At 38.3% G+C, this 18,449-nt stretch overlaps 1 protein-coding gene across 1 annotated transcript in view; it reads right to left on the bottom strand.

Moving 5' to 3' along the window:
- Nucleotides 1-6,412: 6,412 nt before the first annotated feature.
- Nucleotides 6,413-18,449, bottom strand: part of armc10 (armadillo repeat containing 10) — a 32,397-nt gene continuing 20,360 nt past the window's right edge. Inside the window, exons 5-6 of the mRNA XM_028811628.2 lie at nt 8,850-8,921; nt 6,413-6,735 (exon numbers count right to left, since the gene is read on the bottom strand). Of these exons, the coding sequence (XP_028667461.2) occupies nt 6,478-6,735; nt 8,850-8,921 (330 nt within the window). The 3' untranslated portion in view covers nt 6,413-6,477. The remainder of the gene's footprint in view (nt 6,736-8,849; nt 8,922-18,449) is intronic.

Here is an 18,449-nt window from a genome sequence, read left to right on the forward strand (position 1 = left end):
GACCTGGGGTGTCTGTGGCCCACCCATACCTAGCTCTTGTCATATACCCCTTGCTGCTCAGAAAATGGATAAACAGAGTGGTGGCTTTATAGATAACCATTTTTAGATGGCATATTTTCTTAACAGTTGCTGTCAGTATAAACAAGCTGTTGCAGTTTGTTAGCTGGAATATCACACAGATACATGAAATAAACAGGGAATCTAGGACTTGAGGGACACACATGCAGAGCAGTTGACAATAGATTGCTAAAAAACTGTGATACGGGAAAGAGTCGAAGTTCAGAGAAAAGATGGTTAGATGATATCTGGGAACAGCCTGGGTTAATAAGCATTCCAAGAGCAGTCCAACGTTGGTACAACAATCCATTAAAAATTATGGTGTGCAGTGATGATGATAAATGAAATGATTCATTCTCAAATTCAAAAATTAAAAAGAAACAATGTATTTATGGAGAGCCACCATTGTACATCTGGCACCTTTCAAGTTTGAGACTGAGCTGGTTTCACTGAAAAATCTTTCAGGACGGCAGTCATCTTACCCAGTGTAACCATTACACAAACCCTCTCACAGACAAACAGATACTAATGGTTAGATTTTCCTTTTTTCCTGAACCAGATATTGGCACCTAACTTGAATGATGCGCTCTTTTTTAAAAAGTATAGTTAGATTCCATATTGGATTTTCATGCAAGATATGTCACAATGGATGTGAACATAAATGATATTGTCAAACAAATCTTAACTTGTTCACCTGGCAAACTGGTACAAGTTGAGGTCTGCTGATATTCATTTGAAGTGAAGATGAAGTATCAAACCCACTAGTGGAGGTTTTTGTATCCTTTCAAAAGTGAATCTTCACACCCACCTGCTGAATAACGTTTTTGTTTTAGATAAAAGTTGATCTTTTTTTCCCCCCGTTATCAAATGAGGAGCTGCAGTTCTTTTCAAATCATTAAGTTGTGTAATTGTCCTCAACATCCTTGCTGCTTTTGCTACTATTAATGTTTCTTAAATATACTTTAGTTTTTTCCTCCCATTTTTCTATTGTAAAAAATGAAGCCAGATTATATCTAAAGTACAGCCTCTGTAAACAAGCATTCAAGGGTCTTCTGTCAGCTCTCTAGTGGTGCAGCTCCACTAGAAAACTGACAAGAATCATGAAGCATTTATAATTCAAAGCTATGTTAACAGTTTTGTCATTTTTTCTTCTACTAACATACTGTAGAATGCCTTCAAGTTTTGGACTTTTTTCTCTGTGAGACTGCACAGAATATTGAATGTAAGTTAACGTTCTGACTTGAGTTAGTCCACAACACCAACTTTGGCCTTTTGCTAGAAAAAGAAAATTCACTGTAAAGCCAGGTATCTCACTGATAGCAGTACGTGTTCCTCCAGCATGTACTAGCAATGTGCTTTTTATTTTACTACTGTAAGCATTTAAAGGCTTAACCTACAGAAATATGCCCAAAATGTGATGTCACCTTATTTTTTTGTTTTATCCCTAAAACATGACGATGGATCTTATTGGAGCAGGTAATCTTAACTTTTACTTGGTCTCAGTGACTTCTGCTAATTCTTGTAAACTGTATTTTCCATCCGATGGTGCTTTTTTCCGAACAAGTTTTCTTTTACCACTGCTAACGTGACCCAGATGTGACCTGTATGAGTGAATTCTCCCATTACACAGCTTCAGCTACTTATTTGTATACTTGGCCTTGGATGAGGCTCTTCTTGTGTAGATTCACAGCTGTGTTTACTCCAGTTCGGTAAAGTAGACCCAAGTGTGCTTTTGGTGGATTTCCAATACCCTTTTTCTTCTACTTTTGGACTGAGTGCAGCTTATTTTATATTTGTTGTTCTTTTTTCCTTTGGGGTAGATAGTTTTTGGGAGTAGACTCCTGAGAAAAACTGGAGAATTTCCCAGACACAGGAATTGAGTGTCATGAGTGGATTATGATGCTATTCCAATACAGAATTCTACTTCTTTTGGCAGCTCCCGTTAGGGGTTGCCACAGCGGATCATCCTCTTCTATTTCTTTCTGTCCTCTGTAACTTGTTCTGTTACACCCATTACCTTCATGTCCTCTCTCACCACATCCATAAACCTTCTCTTAGGCCTTCCTCTTTTTCTCTTGCCTGGCAGCTCTATCCTTAGCATCTTTCTCCCAATATACTCAGCATCTCTCCTCTGCACATGTCCAAACCAACACAATCTCACCTCTCTGACTTTGTCTCTCAACTGTCAAACCTGAGCTGACCCTCTAATGTACTCATTTCTAATCCTGTCCGTCCTCGTCACACCCAATCCAAATTTTAGCATCTTTAACTCTGCCACCTCCAGCCCTGTCTCCTGCTTTCTGGTCAGTGCCACAGTCTCCAGCCCATATAGCAACATAGCTGGTCTCACTACCATCCTGTAGACCTTCCCTTTCACTCTTGCTGATATCTGTCTGTCACAAATTACTTCTGACACTCTTCTCCACCCATTCCACCCTGCCTGCACTCTCTTCTACAATCCCCATTACTCTGTACTGTTGATTCCAAATATTTAAACAAATCCACCTTCAACTGTTCTCCTTGCATCCTCACCATTCCACTGACCTCCCTCTCATTTACACACATGTATTCTGTCTTGTTCCTACTAACATTCATTCCTCTCTTCTCTATAGCATATCTCCACCTCTCCAGGGTCTCCTCAACCTGCTCCCTACTCTCACTACAGCAAACATCATAGTCCATGGGGACTCCTGTCTAATCTCATCTGTTAACCTGTCCATCACCACTGCAAATAAGAAAGGGCTCAGAGCCGATCCCTGATATAATCCCACCTCCACACTGAATGCATCTGTCACTCCTACCACAGACCTCACCACTGTCTCACTTCCCTCGTACATATCCTGTGCAACTCTTACATACTTCTCTGCCACTCCCGGCTTCCTCATACAATACAACAACTCCTCTCGTGGCACCCTGTCATATGCTTTCTCCAGGTCCACAAAGACGCAATGCAACTCCTTCTGGCCTTCTCTATACTTCTCCATCAACACCCTCAGAGCAAACATTGCATCTGTGGTGCTCTTTCTTGGCATGAAACCATACTGCTGCTCACTAATCGCCACATCCGTTCTTAACCTAGCTGCCACTACTCTTTCCCTTAACTTCCTGCAGTGGCCAATCAATTTTATCCCTTGTAGTTACTACAGCTCTGCACAGTCCCCTTATTCTTAAAAATCGGTACCAGTACACTTCTCCGGCATCCTCTCACTTTCCATGATTGCATTAAACAATCTGGTTAGAAACTCCACTGCCATCTCTCCTAAACACCTCCATGCTTCCACAGGTATGTCATCTGGACCAATGGCCTTTCCATTCTTCATCCTCTCAGAGCTGTCCTTACTTCCTTACTAATCTGTTGCACTTCCTGATTCACTATCGCCACATCATCCAACCTTCTCCCTGTCTTTCTCTTCATTCATCAGCCTCTCAAAGTACTCTTTCCACCTGCTCAACACACACTCCTTGCTTGTGAGTATGTTCCATCTTTATCCTTTATCATCCTAACCTGCTGCACATCATTCACTGCTCTGTCCCTGTGTCTGGCCAATCAGTACAGGTCTTTTTCTCCCTCCTTAGTGTCCTTGTACTGTAGTGTACTTTCTGCATCTCTGACTATCCCACTTCTTCTTTGCCATCCTCTTCCTCTGTATACTCTCCTGTACTTCCTCATTCCACCATCAGGTTTCCTCCTTTCTCTGTCCAGATATCATATCAAGCACCCATCTTGCTGTCACCCTTACTACTTTTGTTGTAGTTGCCCAGTTATCTGGTAACTCTTCACTGCCACCCAGTGCCTGTATTACCTCCTCCCTGAACTCAACCCTGTAGCCTTCCTTTTTCAACTTCCACCATTTGATCCTTGGCTCTGCCCTCACTCTCCTCCTCTTCTTGATCTCCCAACATCATCCTACAGAACACCATCCTGTGCTGCTTAACTACACTTTCCCCTGCCACTACTTTGCAGTCTTCAATCTCCTTCAGATTGACTTTTCTGCATAGGATATAATCTACCTGTGTGCATCTTCCTCCACTCTTGCACGTAACCCTATGTTCCCCTCTCTTCTTAAAATACATATTCACCACAGCCATGTCCATCCTTTTGGCAAAATCCACTATCCTCTGCCCTTCTTCATTCCTCTCCTTGACACCATACCTACCCATCACCTCCTCGTCTCCACTGTTCCCTTCACCAACATGTCCATTGAATTCCGCTCCAATCACCACTTTCTGTCCCTTGGGTACATTGTTCACTTCGTCCAACATACTCCAAAAATCTTCTTTCTCGCCCATTGCACGCCCAACTTGCAGTGCATATGCACTAACAACATTCATCATCAAACCTCCAGCTTCATAATCATTACTCTGCCTGACACTCCACCAAAACACTCTTGACTCTGTCGGACACTTTTCACCTCCAGAACACTCTTCACATACTGTTCCTTCTGAATAACCCCTACTCCATTTCTCCTCCCATTCACACCATGATAAAACTATTTGAATCCACCTGGCCTTACTCCTCTTCCACTGCCACCATTCAAAGTTCCTATCCTCAGTTCCACTCTCTTTGCCTTCTTCCTCTCCTCCTGCCTCCGTACACGTCTCCCCCCTTTTCTTCTCCTTTTTTGGCCAACAGTAGCCCAATTTCCACCAGCACCCTCATGACTAACGGTACTGGTGTCAGTCGTCGTTGACTCAGAGCTCGACCGATCCGGTATGGAAATTTGTATTGTCTGCATATTAATTTGGCAAAATTTTACACCGGATGCCCTTCCTGTCGTAACCCTCCCCATTTATCCCGGCTTGGGACTGGCTCAAAGAAACACACTGGTTTGTGCATCCCCTGTGGCTGGGTTTAACTAGTATTAAATACACCAATACAATAAGCTTTGAAGTGTGCAATGCCTTTAATAACCATTTAATACTGTACTGGAGCCTCATAAGTTTTTTTTAATCTTGCGCATATGGTACATATCCAAGACTTGTTTAGCAAGGAAGTGGCTGTCTAAAATGCCTTAAAATGTGTGTGACTTTTTTCAGATAACAGAACATGAAAGCAGTGTTCTTTTTCTGTTTCCCAAAAGGCATGGTTGATGTCCTAGAGGACAAAAATGGAATGTGAATGTAATGTAGATGCTGGCCATCTGTCAGTGACTAAAAATGCTTTTAAACAAAAAAAGGAATGCTAGTCACCACTCTCCAATTACCACACCACCAGATACTTGCATCCATATCCATTAGCAAAAAAGAGAGAAGTATTCAGAGTGGGTCAAATTAATCCTGGGGTATCATTCCTTGTGGCCTTTGTGTCCATCTCCACTAGAGCAGCATACACTAAGAAAAAAAGTGTTTGTGCCAGTGCAAAAATAAATGTTATAAATGTATGCTGCTATTCATCATGAGGGTTAGAAAACTCATGTTTTCTGCTTTACCAAATCGTTACATGTAAGATAACTGCATCAAAGCCTTAGTTTTAGTTATAAAAGTGTTATTGTTATGTATTAAATCTAACAAATATGTATAGTTCTTTGTTGATTAAATTAGTGGGTTATTGTATACAGGTGAGTTTCCTGATACTTTTGTATTCTTTCTTTTTTCAGTAATTACCTGGCTATTTTTTTCCATTTTTTGTTTAATTATTAAATATAATCTATGTTCATGCTGTCCATAACACGATTTCTAAGGCAGAGTTACAGTTAGGATGAAAGCTTTAAAAGCTGAAGTGGTTGACAACTTTAGCTGCAGTGAATTTAATAATCTACTTCATGTTTAATGACACCTCTTGCAATGCTGTTCTTACACTTAGCAGCAGCACCATGTGGTTTACTTCTCTTTGTATCAGTTGTATCATACATTCCCCAGGAGGTAGCCTGGTGGTGCAATGGTTCTTCCCAGTGAGTTCATATAGGCTCCTTCCACCATGACTCTGAACTAGATTAGATTGGTTTGAGTATATTTGACTCAAGTATATTTGACTCATTCATGGTCAGAACTGAGCACCTGTGAACCTCTGAACTGTGTTTTATGAATCTATATAATAAGATGAACATTTTAATATAAATTCTGTTGCTATTTATTAGTCCATCACTACATGTCAGAGATGTATTTTGTAAGAGCTAAAGTCAAGAGTTTACCTGAAGAAACTGCTTGCATATCTTGACCAGAATGCCGGTCCTGATGTAGAACCTTAAACGAGAGGATTATCTGTAAAATTATGCACCTGTGACATTTTCCCCGTTTTTGAAACTGAAGAGCCCCCAACAAGTCCCAGAAGTGAATTTCAACAAAGTGTCAGTGTGTATTCCTGCTTATATACTTTATCATTCACATTCTTGAAAACAAAAAACTGAAGGATGTATAACTGTGAATAGAAGGCTTTCTTTAATTTGGTCAGCTTTTATACCTTAGAATCAATGTACATTTTTATATTGATACCATTATCTTTGCCACTTGATTTTTCACTTCTGCATTAGGATGTAGTAGCAGTAAGGACAGTTTTTGATAAAACTGAGAGGTTTCTCCATGTAGAATGAAGTATAAAGAATCCTTTTTAAGTTTAAGAATTTCTGTTATGTGGATAGAAGCCTCCGAGTCCTTCAAATTTCCAACAAAGGTCAATGCTCGAACAAGAACCTCTGTGTTTGTGCAGCTGTCAAACAATAAAATAAGTGATGCTGGTGCCTGAAAAAACAAAAACGCCAACACATTAATAAGGCTAAAATTGTCCTTAACAGTTAATCAACAGCAGATTCTGAATCATGTACATAATGAGGCATTTCAAAACAGACTGTACCACATACTAATTATAGAAAGTATCTATGATTGTGCAGTGCAGGTTAATTTTGCCACTAAGAACAGCTTGGATGGTCATTAGGGACTGACTAAACTGGTTCAGGCAAAGCAAAAAAGCTAGAAATATAGACTTACTTAATGGTGATATCAAAGTTAAGACCTGTTGACAGTTTAGTCCTATATTGCAAAATTTAATCAGAGTTGTAACTATATGCCTGGCATACTCAATTTAGTAATATTACTTGTTTTATTTTTATAAAAGTGAGAACAGGGACCTGTGTCTAAAATGAAGCTGTCAAAAAAATGAATAACTGAAAGTGGCTTTCAACACCTTTATCATTCCACCATGGATGATGTGGACATTCTCCAAGAGAATGGGATTATCCCACTACTCAATTCAAGTTTATTGTCCCAGAATCTGATGTAGCTACGTATTTATCTTCATAGATGTATTTTTAGCAAGCAGTATGATGGTGATGCTTAGGTTGCCATTTCCCTCCCCACTTCTGACTTGGTGTGAGACCCTTAGCAAGTTATTTAACCCATAGTAAAGCGAATGTATGGTATTCTCAACGTGCAAGTCACTCTGGGCAAATACATCAGTTTAAGGTACAGTAAGGAGAATGTTTAGCTAATATCTTGTGGTATTCCAGAAGTATTTTGAGGAAATACATTCCAAGTAGTGTTGCAGCCCCTGCTACCTTGGGATGTTAGATTAAAATATGGAGGCTTCGTAATATAGCATGGGCAATACACCAGGGAAAAATGTAACAATTTCCAAACATCACTATTTGAACACACAGTCCGATCCAATCTATCATTATATAGATATAGTCAGATCCTCTATGATTATGTTGACGGCCAGGATTAACTTCTGACAACCTCCAGTTCTTGAACCTAAACAATGCATATCAGCCTGCCAAGCTTAATGGGTGTTCACCTGGATTACAAAAGCTCAGAGTCTGTGACCTGACAATACATACTTATAGGGTAGCTGTTACTTATAACATATGGTGGTTAATACAAGTTTATTTTCATGATTTCCATCAGGATGAAAAGAAAACCCCTAACTTGTTTGTGCTTATATCAAAATGAGTCTTCACTGGATTCACAGTAAATTGTTTTAATTCAATATATAGTCTCTTGCACAGCATCCTAATCTCTTTGAATTACATGTACCTATTTATATAAAAAAAATCTTAGTCCCAGAAAGTCAAATCTTTTACATATATGAGGTTTTGAAATTTATAAAAGAAGAAAATCACACACACCATACTGAAAAAAGTAGGTATAAGTGAAGCTGATACATTATATGAAGAGAAAATTTTTTTATTACATTCCATTGTTGAGTTATGTGGCGTTCCAAAATTGGAACACTAGGCAAATCCACTTCTTACATTATACATAACATATGTTACTCCAACGTGACTGTCGTTCCAATAATGGAACATGAGGCATAAATGGGTTAATAAAGATTCTTTGAAAAATCCAGAAAATTTCTACTTTGTCTGATTACTCTCTCGTTTGCTACTAAAGTAAAAAAAAATTATAATTAGGTATTTCTCATTTTCAGGAGCTATTTTGCAATCAACTACCTAGTATTTAGTCACAATCGCTGATGATGCAGTGGTGCCAGTGTGGATCAAGAGCATACCATGTGCCGTAATGAGAAGATTAAACGATTAAAAGCAGGAAGGCACATGCATTGCTCTGGAATGTTGGTTGTGAACAATACACTAACTGCTGAAAGTCACGTCTCGCTTGCCTAATTACCATATATTTAGGATCATGACTGCATATTTTGAAAACTGTCGTGCTAACAAGAGACTTATCTTTCACTTATTTTTTTAAGCTTTTAAAATAATATTGTACAGTAGTATTTATGCTTCATTTGCAATAACAGTAATCAGTATTAAAATGCAGAAAAAGGAAACTTCATCCAGCCTTTAGTAAGCATATACTGTAAAGGAGATTTATTAATTTAATAAGACTTCAGCTCTTACCTGGGCTTTGAGGATATCCTCCACCAAGTCTGGATTGGCAGATAAATTCACCAGAACTTTTAGCACTTGAATCTGTATGCAAGACAAAATATCATGTTTAATGTATTGTAGAATATAGAAATTGCTAATTCTCTGACAATATGTTACACTATGTATTATGGAAACGTAATCATTCCAAATCCTACTACAGTATTTAACTTTCTAATACCAAGTCCATTTATTTCATTTTCATGTTCTTTTTCAAATGAGGCTATTCCCGTGTTGTATGGTGACACAGTGGGCAGTGCATAGCTTCAGTTTCAGCTTCTAAAATGCTTAAAGTGATACAAAATATGAAAAACAATGCAGGATGTTGTTCAACAAATTGGATGAGGTCTCACTTTTATTCATTTCCAAGCCAGAGCAGCAGAATCACTTGGAGAGAGATCTCAATTTATGAACAAAGTTCATAAATAGGCAAAATGGCCCATGAACACTTTCACTTCCTCTGCTTTGTGGTTTAGTCAGACTATTTTTCCCACAAAAACTCTCAAGTGGCCTCTTTAATAATAAAAAAATACTACCATTTATACAGAACACAAGGATCATTATAAAGTGGATATATGTAGGTATATACGGTGCAGGTACTGGACAATAATCAAACAACATGACATAAATCTAAGTTGGCTTGGTTTTGTTTCCCTCTTATGCGCTTAATACAAAGGGCATAAACGTAAAAATTACGCATCTCCTTTCTTAATTATTGTCTAAACAGTTGCCCAGGAAAATGTTATGTATTTGGGCACATCTTAATATGGTTTGAGATTTCTGATCTATTAACCTTCTAAATGGGTACATGTTTCTTTTAAAGGTTTCTCAATGCCTGCATACATGAATGTAGAAGTGCTTGTTTGTGCAGGAGTGTAAAATGCATTGCATACAAGTTTACATTCTGTGTGAATGGTACCGGCAGCTGGGGTCTTGCACTCTCACAAGTTAGCTTTTCTATGAAATTGGAGGGAGAGACTTTCTGTATTAATGCTAAAGATTATCCAAACACACCATTTTACTCAATTTAAGTAACCCCAAAAAACAGAAATACACCTGCTAATATGTTTGCTTCTAGATTATAAGCACTATTAGCCTCAGAATCATGCAGTGATGGTATTTCTTCTATTGTTTGACTCCTGCCATCTCAAGCGATGGAGCTGATGCTTTGTCTTGAAGTCTTCAGGGCCTCAAGGAAATTTTTACTGGCAATAAAAAAAAAAAAAATAGCACACTTTGTTTCTTTGTCCAGGTCTCTCTGCGTTTGTTCACTCTTTGTGGTGGGCTGCTGTATTACAGCTACAAAGGTTCATGTAGTGAGCGTGTTTTAAAAATAACCTGTATAAAATATTTGAAATGAAAAACTAAGAGGGCAATGCCACTTTGTCCCACACTGTGGAATTTGTATGTGTTTGTGCTCTGTACTAATAGTTCAATATTTATAGTATAATAACAGCAGTGTTATAATAGGGACTCAAAGGAAAACTGCATCATCCACTGCACTTTGTATTGAAGTAGATGCAAGATCAGTAGCCATACTGTATCTGTGTTTGTACTCCACTTGAATAGCAACATCTAAGGCACCACAGTGGCACTTTTGCTGCCTCACTGCTCCAGGAAACTGGAATCAATTCCTGGCCCGTCTCTGTTTATGATCCCCCTCATGACTAAGATGCGTAGGTTTTGTTGCCTGACATGGTATTAGTCATTGTACAAGAACTCCTCTGGTAATGGACTGGTGCTCCAGTCATCGTTTCTGCCTTGTTCCTGATGTGGCCAAGATGGGCTATTGTCTCAGTAAACTTTAGACTACAATAAACATAGCATTCTCAAACCCCCTTAATCCAGTTCATGGTCACAGGAGGCCACAGCCTATCCTGGTAGCACAGGGAAACATGCAGGGTGACATTTTATCATAAACCCCATTCACCAGTTCTAGAAAGCAGCTGGAACTTGAATTAAATATTACTATATGCACCTTGCAAACTTTTCACAATCTGTTGCTTTAATTCAAACAGAGATTAATATTATTGTACCTTAATGTGCCACATGCCAAACAAGACTTGAAATTTTTAATGAAGAGAAAAATGCCTCCTGCATATGTTACTATGATAGATTTAAATATTAATGTAAACGGGGTTTTTTTTTCATGCATGTATTTGTTGAACTGTAGCATTATGTCTGTAAACTAATGTAATTTGAGCAAGCAAAAACAAAACTTATGAAAGACTTGAGTACATTAGTAAGGCTCTGAACATTTTTTAAATTTCAACAAGGGTAAATATAGCGCTTGAACCACAATAACTGAACCTCAGACACCATTTCAAGAATAAGATTTGATATCATATAATAGACAAAAGGATACAAAACCCAAAAAATATTGTAAGTTGTTATTGAGCAGAGTAATAAAATAAGCATTGCTGCTTTGGATAATACCTTTTCACTAAACACTCAATGCCTTTGCCACCTTCTGGTTTAACGTCCATTGTTTAGAAGATTAACATATTTGCCACTATGAAAGGCAAGACTGTTCCAGATATGCTGAATGACACATTTTTGCCATGTTTTATGAAACTGTGAACTGCTGAGAAAACAAAAAGCACTATAAACGTATCTCGAGTTTATCTGAACCTATCAGAAAGCTTTTGCTGTCTAACTCCCATATAACTATGAGGAACTCCAAATATCAATATTATTAGGAAAGGGGGAAATGCAGAGTTCTAGTCAATGCTAACCTGACATTAGTTTATAACAGCGTGGCATAGGGCCCGCAAGAAATCACAGGAAATGGCGTTAGCATTTTATTTACAAATGATAAAAATTTCTAGTTGTAAAATAACACAAAGGAAAATGTTATCACAATAATATTGTGCATGTATAAAAATATGCAAATTTAATGTAGAATTTGTAACAGTTGGGCTTCAAATTATGATTCCAAAAATTGGTATTCAACATCAGGGCATAATGAATCCTCAGCAGAAACAATCTGGCCTTGTACAGTATTTGAAGTGTGTTTTCACACCATGAAGACATTGCATGCCACCCTTCTGCAAGTCATACTGTATAGATTGATGGGGGTGATACATTGTGTTTTACTACTGAACGCTATACATTGTGATTGTTTCTAGACAATAGGAATTGGGATGTTAGTCATTGTGAGTCTAGTTAGTCAAGATGTATACTCTGCTCTCCTGTATATAAGTAACCATTAAGTTAAATGTGAGTAGTTTACAAAATGCTAATTCTATGTAGATTAATGTGTCACTCTAGTTTGTGCATTTAACAAACTTTGCATGGATACATACGTAACCTGCTTATAAAACAGATCAGGTCAGATATTTACATGAAAACTTGTCATTTAAATTTCATGTTTAATTTTGAAATGTGTGTTTATTGTGATTCTGAATGATTCTGAATGCATAAGCCATATTTTGAGTTTAGTTAATTTATTGAAAACCATTGTTTTTAAGGAAAGTATGCATGTGTGCTTGTGTTTTATTTCTATTAATTACTATTTATTTTCAATTATATAAATGTTGTATAAAAACCCTATATTTTGTTTAAAATATGCACAAGTAGTTCATTTTTTAACAAATACATTTTGGAAAGATTTATAGAAATCTGTTTATTTCGAGAAGTACTATTTCATGAATTTTTGTTTTTAATTTCAAACAATTTTTTAAAAATCCAACTAATCAATTAATCAACAAAATAATCGACAGATTAATCGATCATCAAAATAATCGTTAGTTGCAGCCCTAAAGGCCAGAATCATAAAAATAGAATACTACTATTAGGAAAGAAAAAAGTTTATAATTTTTTTTAGATCCGGCCTATTCAAATGGTGGCCCAGAAGCAACCTCCAAGTGGCCCAGCCCATGGTCTCACCAGAAACGCAGGCAAAAATCGAGAAAAACACATTTCACGAGCCTTCAAAAATTCCTACATAAACTCCTACAGTAGTACAGTCCATGAATGCAACACTCCACATAGCCGAGCAACATTCAACCCACAATGCAGCATGTTGTTGTGTCTACAAGTGGTGATAGTAGTCTATGATAGTGATTTTTTTTTTTGTGACAGTACGCGCTGGTATGTTGTACTGGCACCTCGGCCACAACAGCTGGTCGTGGCATCAACTATATATTAACTGATTCTATAATCAATTCTGTCCGGAGACTTAGTTGTATTCCAGTTTCATCAACTGAATTTGAAGGTGAGTTTTCACAAATGAATCTAATTGTTACTCCAATAAGTGCCTCATTACTGACAAGCACTGTTTCTGCACTTCTCTTCATACAACTGGTTGGCCCTCCACTCACACGCTTTGATCCTATGGATTCATGGATATTATGAGGACAACGATCAGCCATTAACAGTCAAAGTAAAGAACAAATTAGAAAGACTGCATTTGATGAAAACATGCAAAAAGTTTGGAAATTTCTTTAAAACTCAAATTAAGTACTGATTGTTTTACAGGACTACATAACTTTTTTGTAGAATGTAGAGCTCATTATTAACCTGCAATTAATAATATTCTTCAATTTGGGAAGTTCTGTCTTTGTAACTTTAAACTACCAACATAATATTACGAAATAGAGTACAGTGATCCCTCGCTATATCGCGCTTCGCCTTTCGCGGCTTCACTCTATCGCGGATTTTATATGTAAGCATATTTAAATATATATCGCGGATTTTTTGCTGGTTCGCGGATTTCTGCGGACAATGGGTCTTTTAATTTCTGGTACATGCTTCCTCAGTTGGTTTGCCCAGTTGATTTCATACAAGGGACGCTATTGGCAGATGGCTGAGAAGCTACATTGCTTACTGTTCTCTGTCTCTCTTGCGCTGACTATCTGTGATCCTGACGTATGGGGATTGAGCAGCGGGGCTGTTCGCACACCTAGACGATACGGACGCTCGTCTAAAAATGCTGAAAGATTATCTTCACGTTGGCTACCTTCTGTGCAGCTGCTTCGTGAAGTGACATGCTGCACGGTGCTTCGCATACTTAAAAGCACGAAGGGCACGTATTGTTTTTTTTATCTGTCTCTCTCTCTCTCTCTCTCTGCTCCTGACGGAGGGGGTGTGAGCTGCCGCCTTCAACAGCTTTGTGCCGCGGTGCTTCGCATACTTACAAGCCAAACAGCCCTATTGATTTGTTTGCTCCTTTGATGAGGAAGATATGTTTGCATTCTTTTAATTGTGAGACTGAACTGTCATCTCTGTCTTGTCATGGAGCACAGTTTAAACTTTTGAAAAAGAGACAAATGTTTGTTTGCAGTGTTTGAATAACGTTCCTGTCTCTCTACAACCTCCTGTGTTTCTGCGCAAATCTGTGACCCAAGCATGACAATATAAAAATAACCATATAAACATATGGTTTCTACTTCACGGATTTTCTTATTTCGCGGGTGGCTCTGGAACGCAACCCCCGCGATGGAGGAGGGATTACTGTACATCTACTCAGGTGGCGTAATGGTAGCACAGCTGCTTTGTAATAAGGAGATAATGGGTTATTTCCCAGGTCGGGTCCTCCATGAGTGGATTTTGCAAAGCGCTTTGAGTAGTGAGTAAAGAGCTATATAAAGGTAAAGAATCTATATATATATATATATATATATATATATATACAATTCACTAAGGCAGCCGACCATGGCAGGCAAGACGCAAGACAGGGCCACGTCCACCAACAATTCACTAAGCAGTCAACCATGGCACGCAAGACAGAGACCATGGGATCCGCACGACAGGGCCCTGCCCGCCAAATCTAACCCTCTTTCTGCGTCCACCCTCGCTCTCGAGGCATGCACACTGCCTGCTCATGTGCCGGCATGCAAGACCTCACCAAACACCGCCTCAATCGCTTTCGTCTCTGCTACAGTCCACTTGCACCTCTGAGCCACGTTGACTTTTCATTGTTCTTTTCAGTTCCGGCTGCTTTTCTATATATAATCCACCAAGTCGCCTGACCATGGGATACGCACGCACGCACGCAAGACAGAGCCCCACCCGCCAACTCTAACCCTCCTCCCGCGTCATGGGATACGCATGACCGCGTCCACCCTCGCAAACTGTTTTACACTCTGCATACAGCGATTCCCATCCGCGACAAACATGCTTCTTCTTAGATGGTTCTGCAGGAATGGGGAAAACCTTTGTCTACAAAAACCTGATTCATACCATACTAAGAGCATAGTGTTTTTGTTGGCTTGCCCGCCTGCCTGACTGTTACCAGCATTCACCACAATGTACTGGAGTGTAAAACTATCGCAGCTGCTACCTCACAAACTGTCCTTATTCCCCGGATTTCCCTGTATAATTCACTAAGCAGCCGACCATGGCACGCAAGACAGAGACCATGGGATACAGGATGCTAAAAGCAGCCGGAACCGAAAAGAACAATCAAAAGTCAACGTGGCTCAGAGGTGCATGTGGACTGCAGCAGAGACGAAAGCGACTGAGACGGTGTTTAGTGAGGTGTTGTGTGCGGGCACATGAGCATGACGCGGGAGTGGGGTTAGAGTTGGCGGGCGGGGCTCTGTCGTGCGTATTCCGTTTTCAGTCACGGACAATTGTATGTTGCTCTCTCCAGAGTTCCATCTTTTCATTCACTAAGTTGTATCCTCAAATCCACCCCATTTGGACAACTGTGTCTTTCAGGAAGTGTTCACCCATCAATAAATAATTATGCGGCGTATGCTACGCTGCGGGTTGGCTAGTTGTTATTATTTCACTTGATTATTTGTCAATTTCAAATTTTAACCATTTTTTTTCATCAAATAGGCAAAACATGTGGCACCAGGACTTTCAGCCTCTATATACCTTCACAGTACCTCAAACTTGATCCAAATGCAACGTTATGCGTACCACAACCTTTTTGTATGCAAAAAAGGCACAGCTAATCACATGTGATTTAAAACAAATCAATGTTTCCTCAGTGTAGTAGGCGTTGTATTCATGTGGGTTAGTTACTGTTATCACTTGTTATGGGTTTGTGCACTGATAGCTTTGATTGCATTGATAGTTCTTTTTTTATTCTGTTAAATGCACTTTGTGATGTGCCTGGGTCATATATGACCAAAATATCTATATTAATTCAAAAGAGAAACAAATGCCATTGCTAACACTGTGCTCTATTTTGTTTTTATGTACTTTGAGATATGCATAGGTCTGTTATGACCAAAATGTTTTTTTTTTTTTTTTACTTCAAAAGTGGAAAAACAAAGTATTGTTAATACCTCAGATTTTGTTAAGTTACAGCTTTTTTATTTATTGTTTGTTGATTTTGATGCCTATGTCAGATGTCACCAAATTTAAAAGGGAAACAATGAATAAATATTACTTGTTTATCAATACATTCATTTGTGTTAGTTTAAAATGTACTGCCTGCTGCTTACCGGCTGCTGAATATGTCTGGCCCACCTAGATTTCTTGGTTTGAAAATCTGGCCCAAATGAATTTGCAATTCAATAACCCTGTTTTAGATTATGGCAGGATAGATGGTGTGTGTGCATGTGCAGATAATAAGAAAAGAAAGAAAGGAGGACAAAACAGTTAAGGATTGGAAGATGGGCAAACCACAGAGGAACAGTGAAGTACAGGAGAGTAATGAGAAAGCTGCTTATCTGAGCTGATAGTTGTATGATTTAGAAAATTCTCAACAGGTGGTTGGGATAAGAATGCAACACTACATGAGCAAAAACATAAAGTTTAAATTCATACATTGTGTAAGGCATGAAGCTAGAGTAGCAACAGGTCAAATAGGAGACAGTGTTGCAAGATGTAATAAAAACAAAAACCTTACTGGACTTAAGTTTAAATAGCACACAACATGGGATTTGCGTTAAGGAAATACTATTATGACATTATATTACTGTATATATGTTTCAAGTTCAAAAAATACTCTTTAACCTCATCGGCATTAACCCTGAGCATGGAATTCTATGTTAATTATAGTTGAGCCCATGTGTAATGATCCTCTTTTACAGTGTAATGACAGAATCACTCTTGGGTCAATACAGTATTCTACTGCCATATAGAAGATAAAATAGCATTATGTTGCAAAAAATTATTAATATAAATTTGTGCTTTGCCACTCTAAGGTAATTCATCAATATTCACGAGTGGGGCAGAGCCTTCAACCAAAACACAATAACATGTAAATGAGAAACTATAATGGTGTTTTTAGTACACACTGAAGCTGAACTATTAGTTGAATCAAGTGAAAGTGATGACAATGTGAATTGGTTAGACGTTGACATGGATAGTGAAACTGATGCATATGGCACTAAACAATCAAACCTCCATAATATGCCTGGTGAAATTGGTTGATGTTTGTATTAGAAAAAGATTGTGATCAATTTAAAATACAAGAAAGACTGTCACTTGGGTCAGGGAAATTATAAAGCTTTGCACCATGGTAGCCTACAATAATATAAGGGGCGCCTCAATTGTGCATATCAGGCACTGTCATCCTACCAGGCTCAAACAAAAGAAAAAATGTAAGAAATGTGACTAAGAAAAACACTTCTGTCCCTGCTGTGTGTTGGTGACTGTTTCAAAACATGAAAAATGTGTACTAAATCTGAATCAGTACAACAGTGGACACTAGACATACCTTTCCTACTGTAATTATTTTGATATTTTGATATCTGCACATTTCTGTTACACAACATTTTTTTAATACTGAAAAATAGTCAAAATTTTTAACTTGTTTTTCTGAGGGCAAACTAAATGCTAAAAGGGAGGCTACAAAAAATCTGCTCCTTGCTTTTTATCATTGTTCCATCGAGAGTGTGCTCACGTATGGACTGTGTGTATGGTACGGCAGCTGCACTTCCTCAGAAAAGAAAGCGCTCCACAGGGTCGTCAGGATAGCGGAGAGAACAATTGGTTGTACCCTCCCCACTCTGGAACAAATCTACACCTCCCGAAGCCGCAAAAAAGCAATAGACATTTCACAGGATGCATCACATCCCGGTCATTGCCTCTTCCAGCTTTTGCCATCGGGCAAGAGATACAGAGCTATGAAAACTAGGACAAACCGCCTTAAAAACAGCTTTTATCCGAAAGCAATCATGGTCCTGAACTCAGAATAAAACTGCTCCATATTATTCTTCCAATGTGCAATATAGACCTTAAGTCAACCAGTGCAATTTGTATATTTATTACTATTCGGTTTGTTATTATTTTCTCTCTTCTTGTCTTTTTGTCTTTTTAACTCTTATTCCTCACACTGAGTCGATTGCACCTTCAATTTCGTTGTTCCTTTGTAAAAGTGACAATGACAATAAAGATCTATCTATCTATCTATCTATCTATCTATCTATCTATCTATCTATCTATCTATCTATCTATCTATCTATCTATCTATCTATCTACTTGTATACATATGTGAATAGTTCATATAAAGATTTTTACATATTACCTAAGGAAAAGTGTCATGTTGGGAGGTACATTCTATAATGTATTCCGTGGCCACAAGCAACATGTCTACATGGATAATAAATAAATACATCTATTGAAATAATGATGCTTTGCTTTCAATTGCATGTCACTATTATCAAGCAC

Source organism: Erpetoichthys calabaricus, chromosome 1 (genome assembly GCF_900747795.2).
Source record: "Erpetoichthys calabaricus chromosome 1, fErpCal1.3, whole genome shotgun sequence".
NCBI classification, from domain to species: domain Eukaryota; kingdom Metazoa; phylum Chordata; class Cladistia; order Polypteriformes; family Polypteridae; genus Erpetoichthys; species Erpetoichthys calabaricus.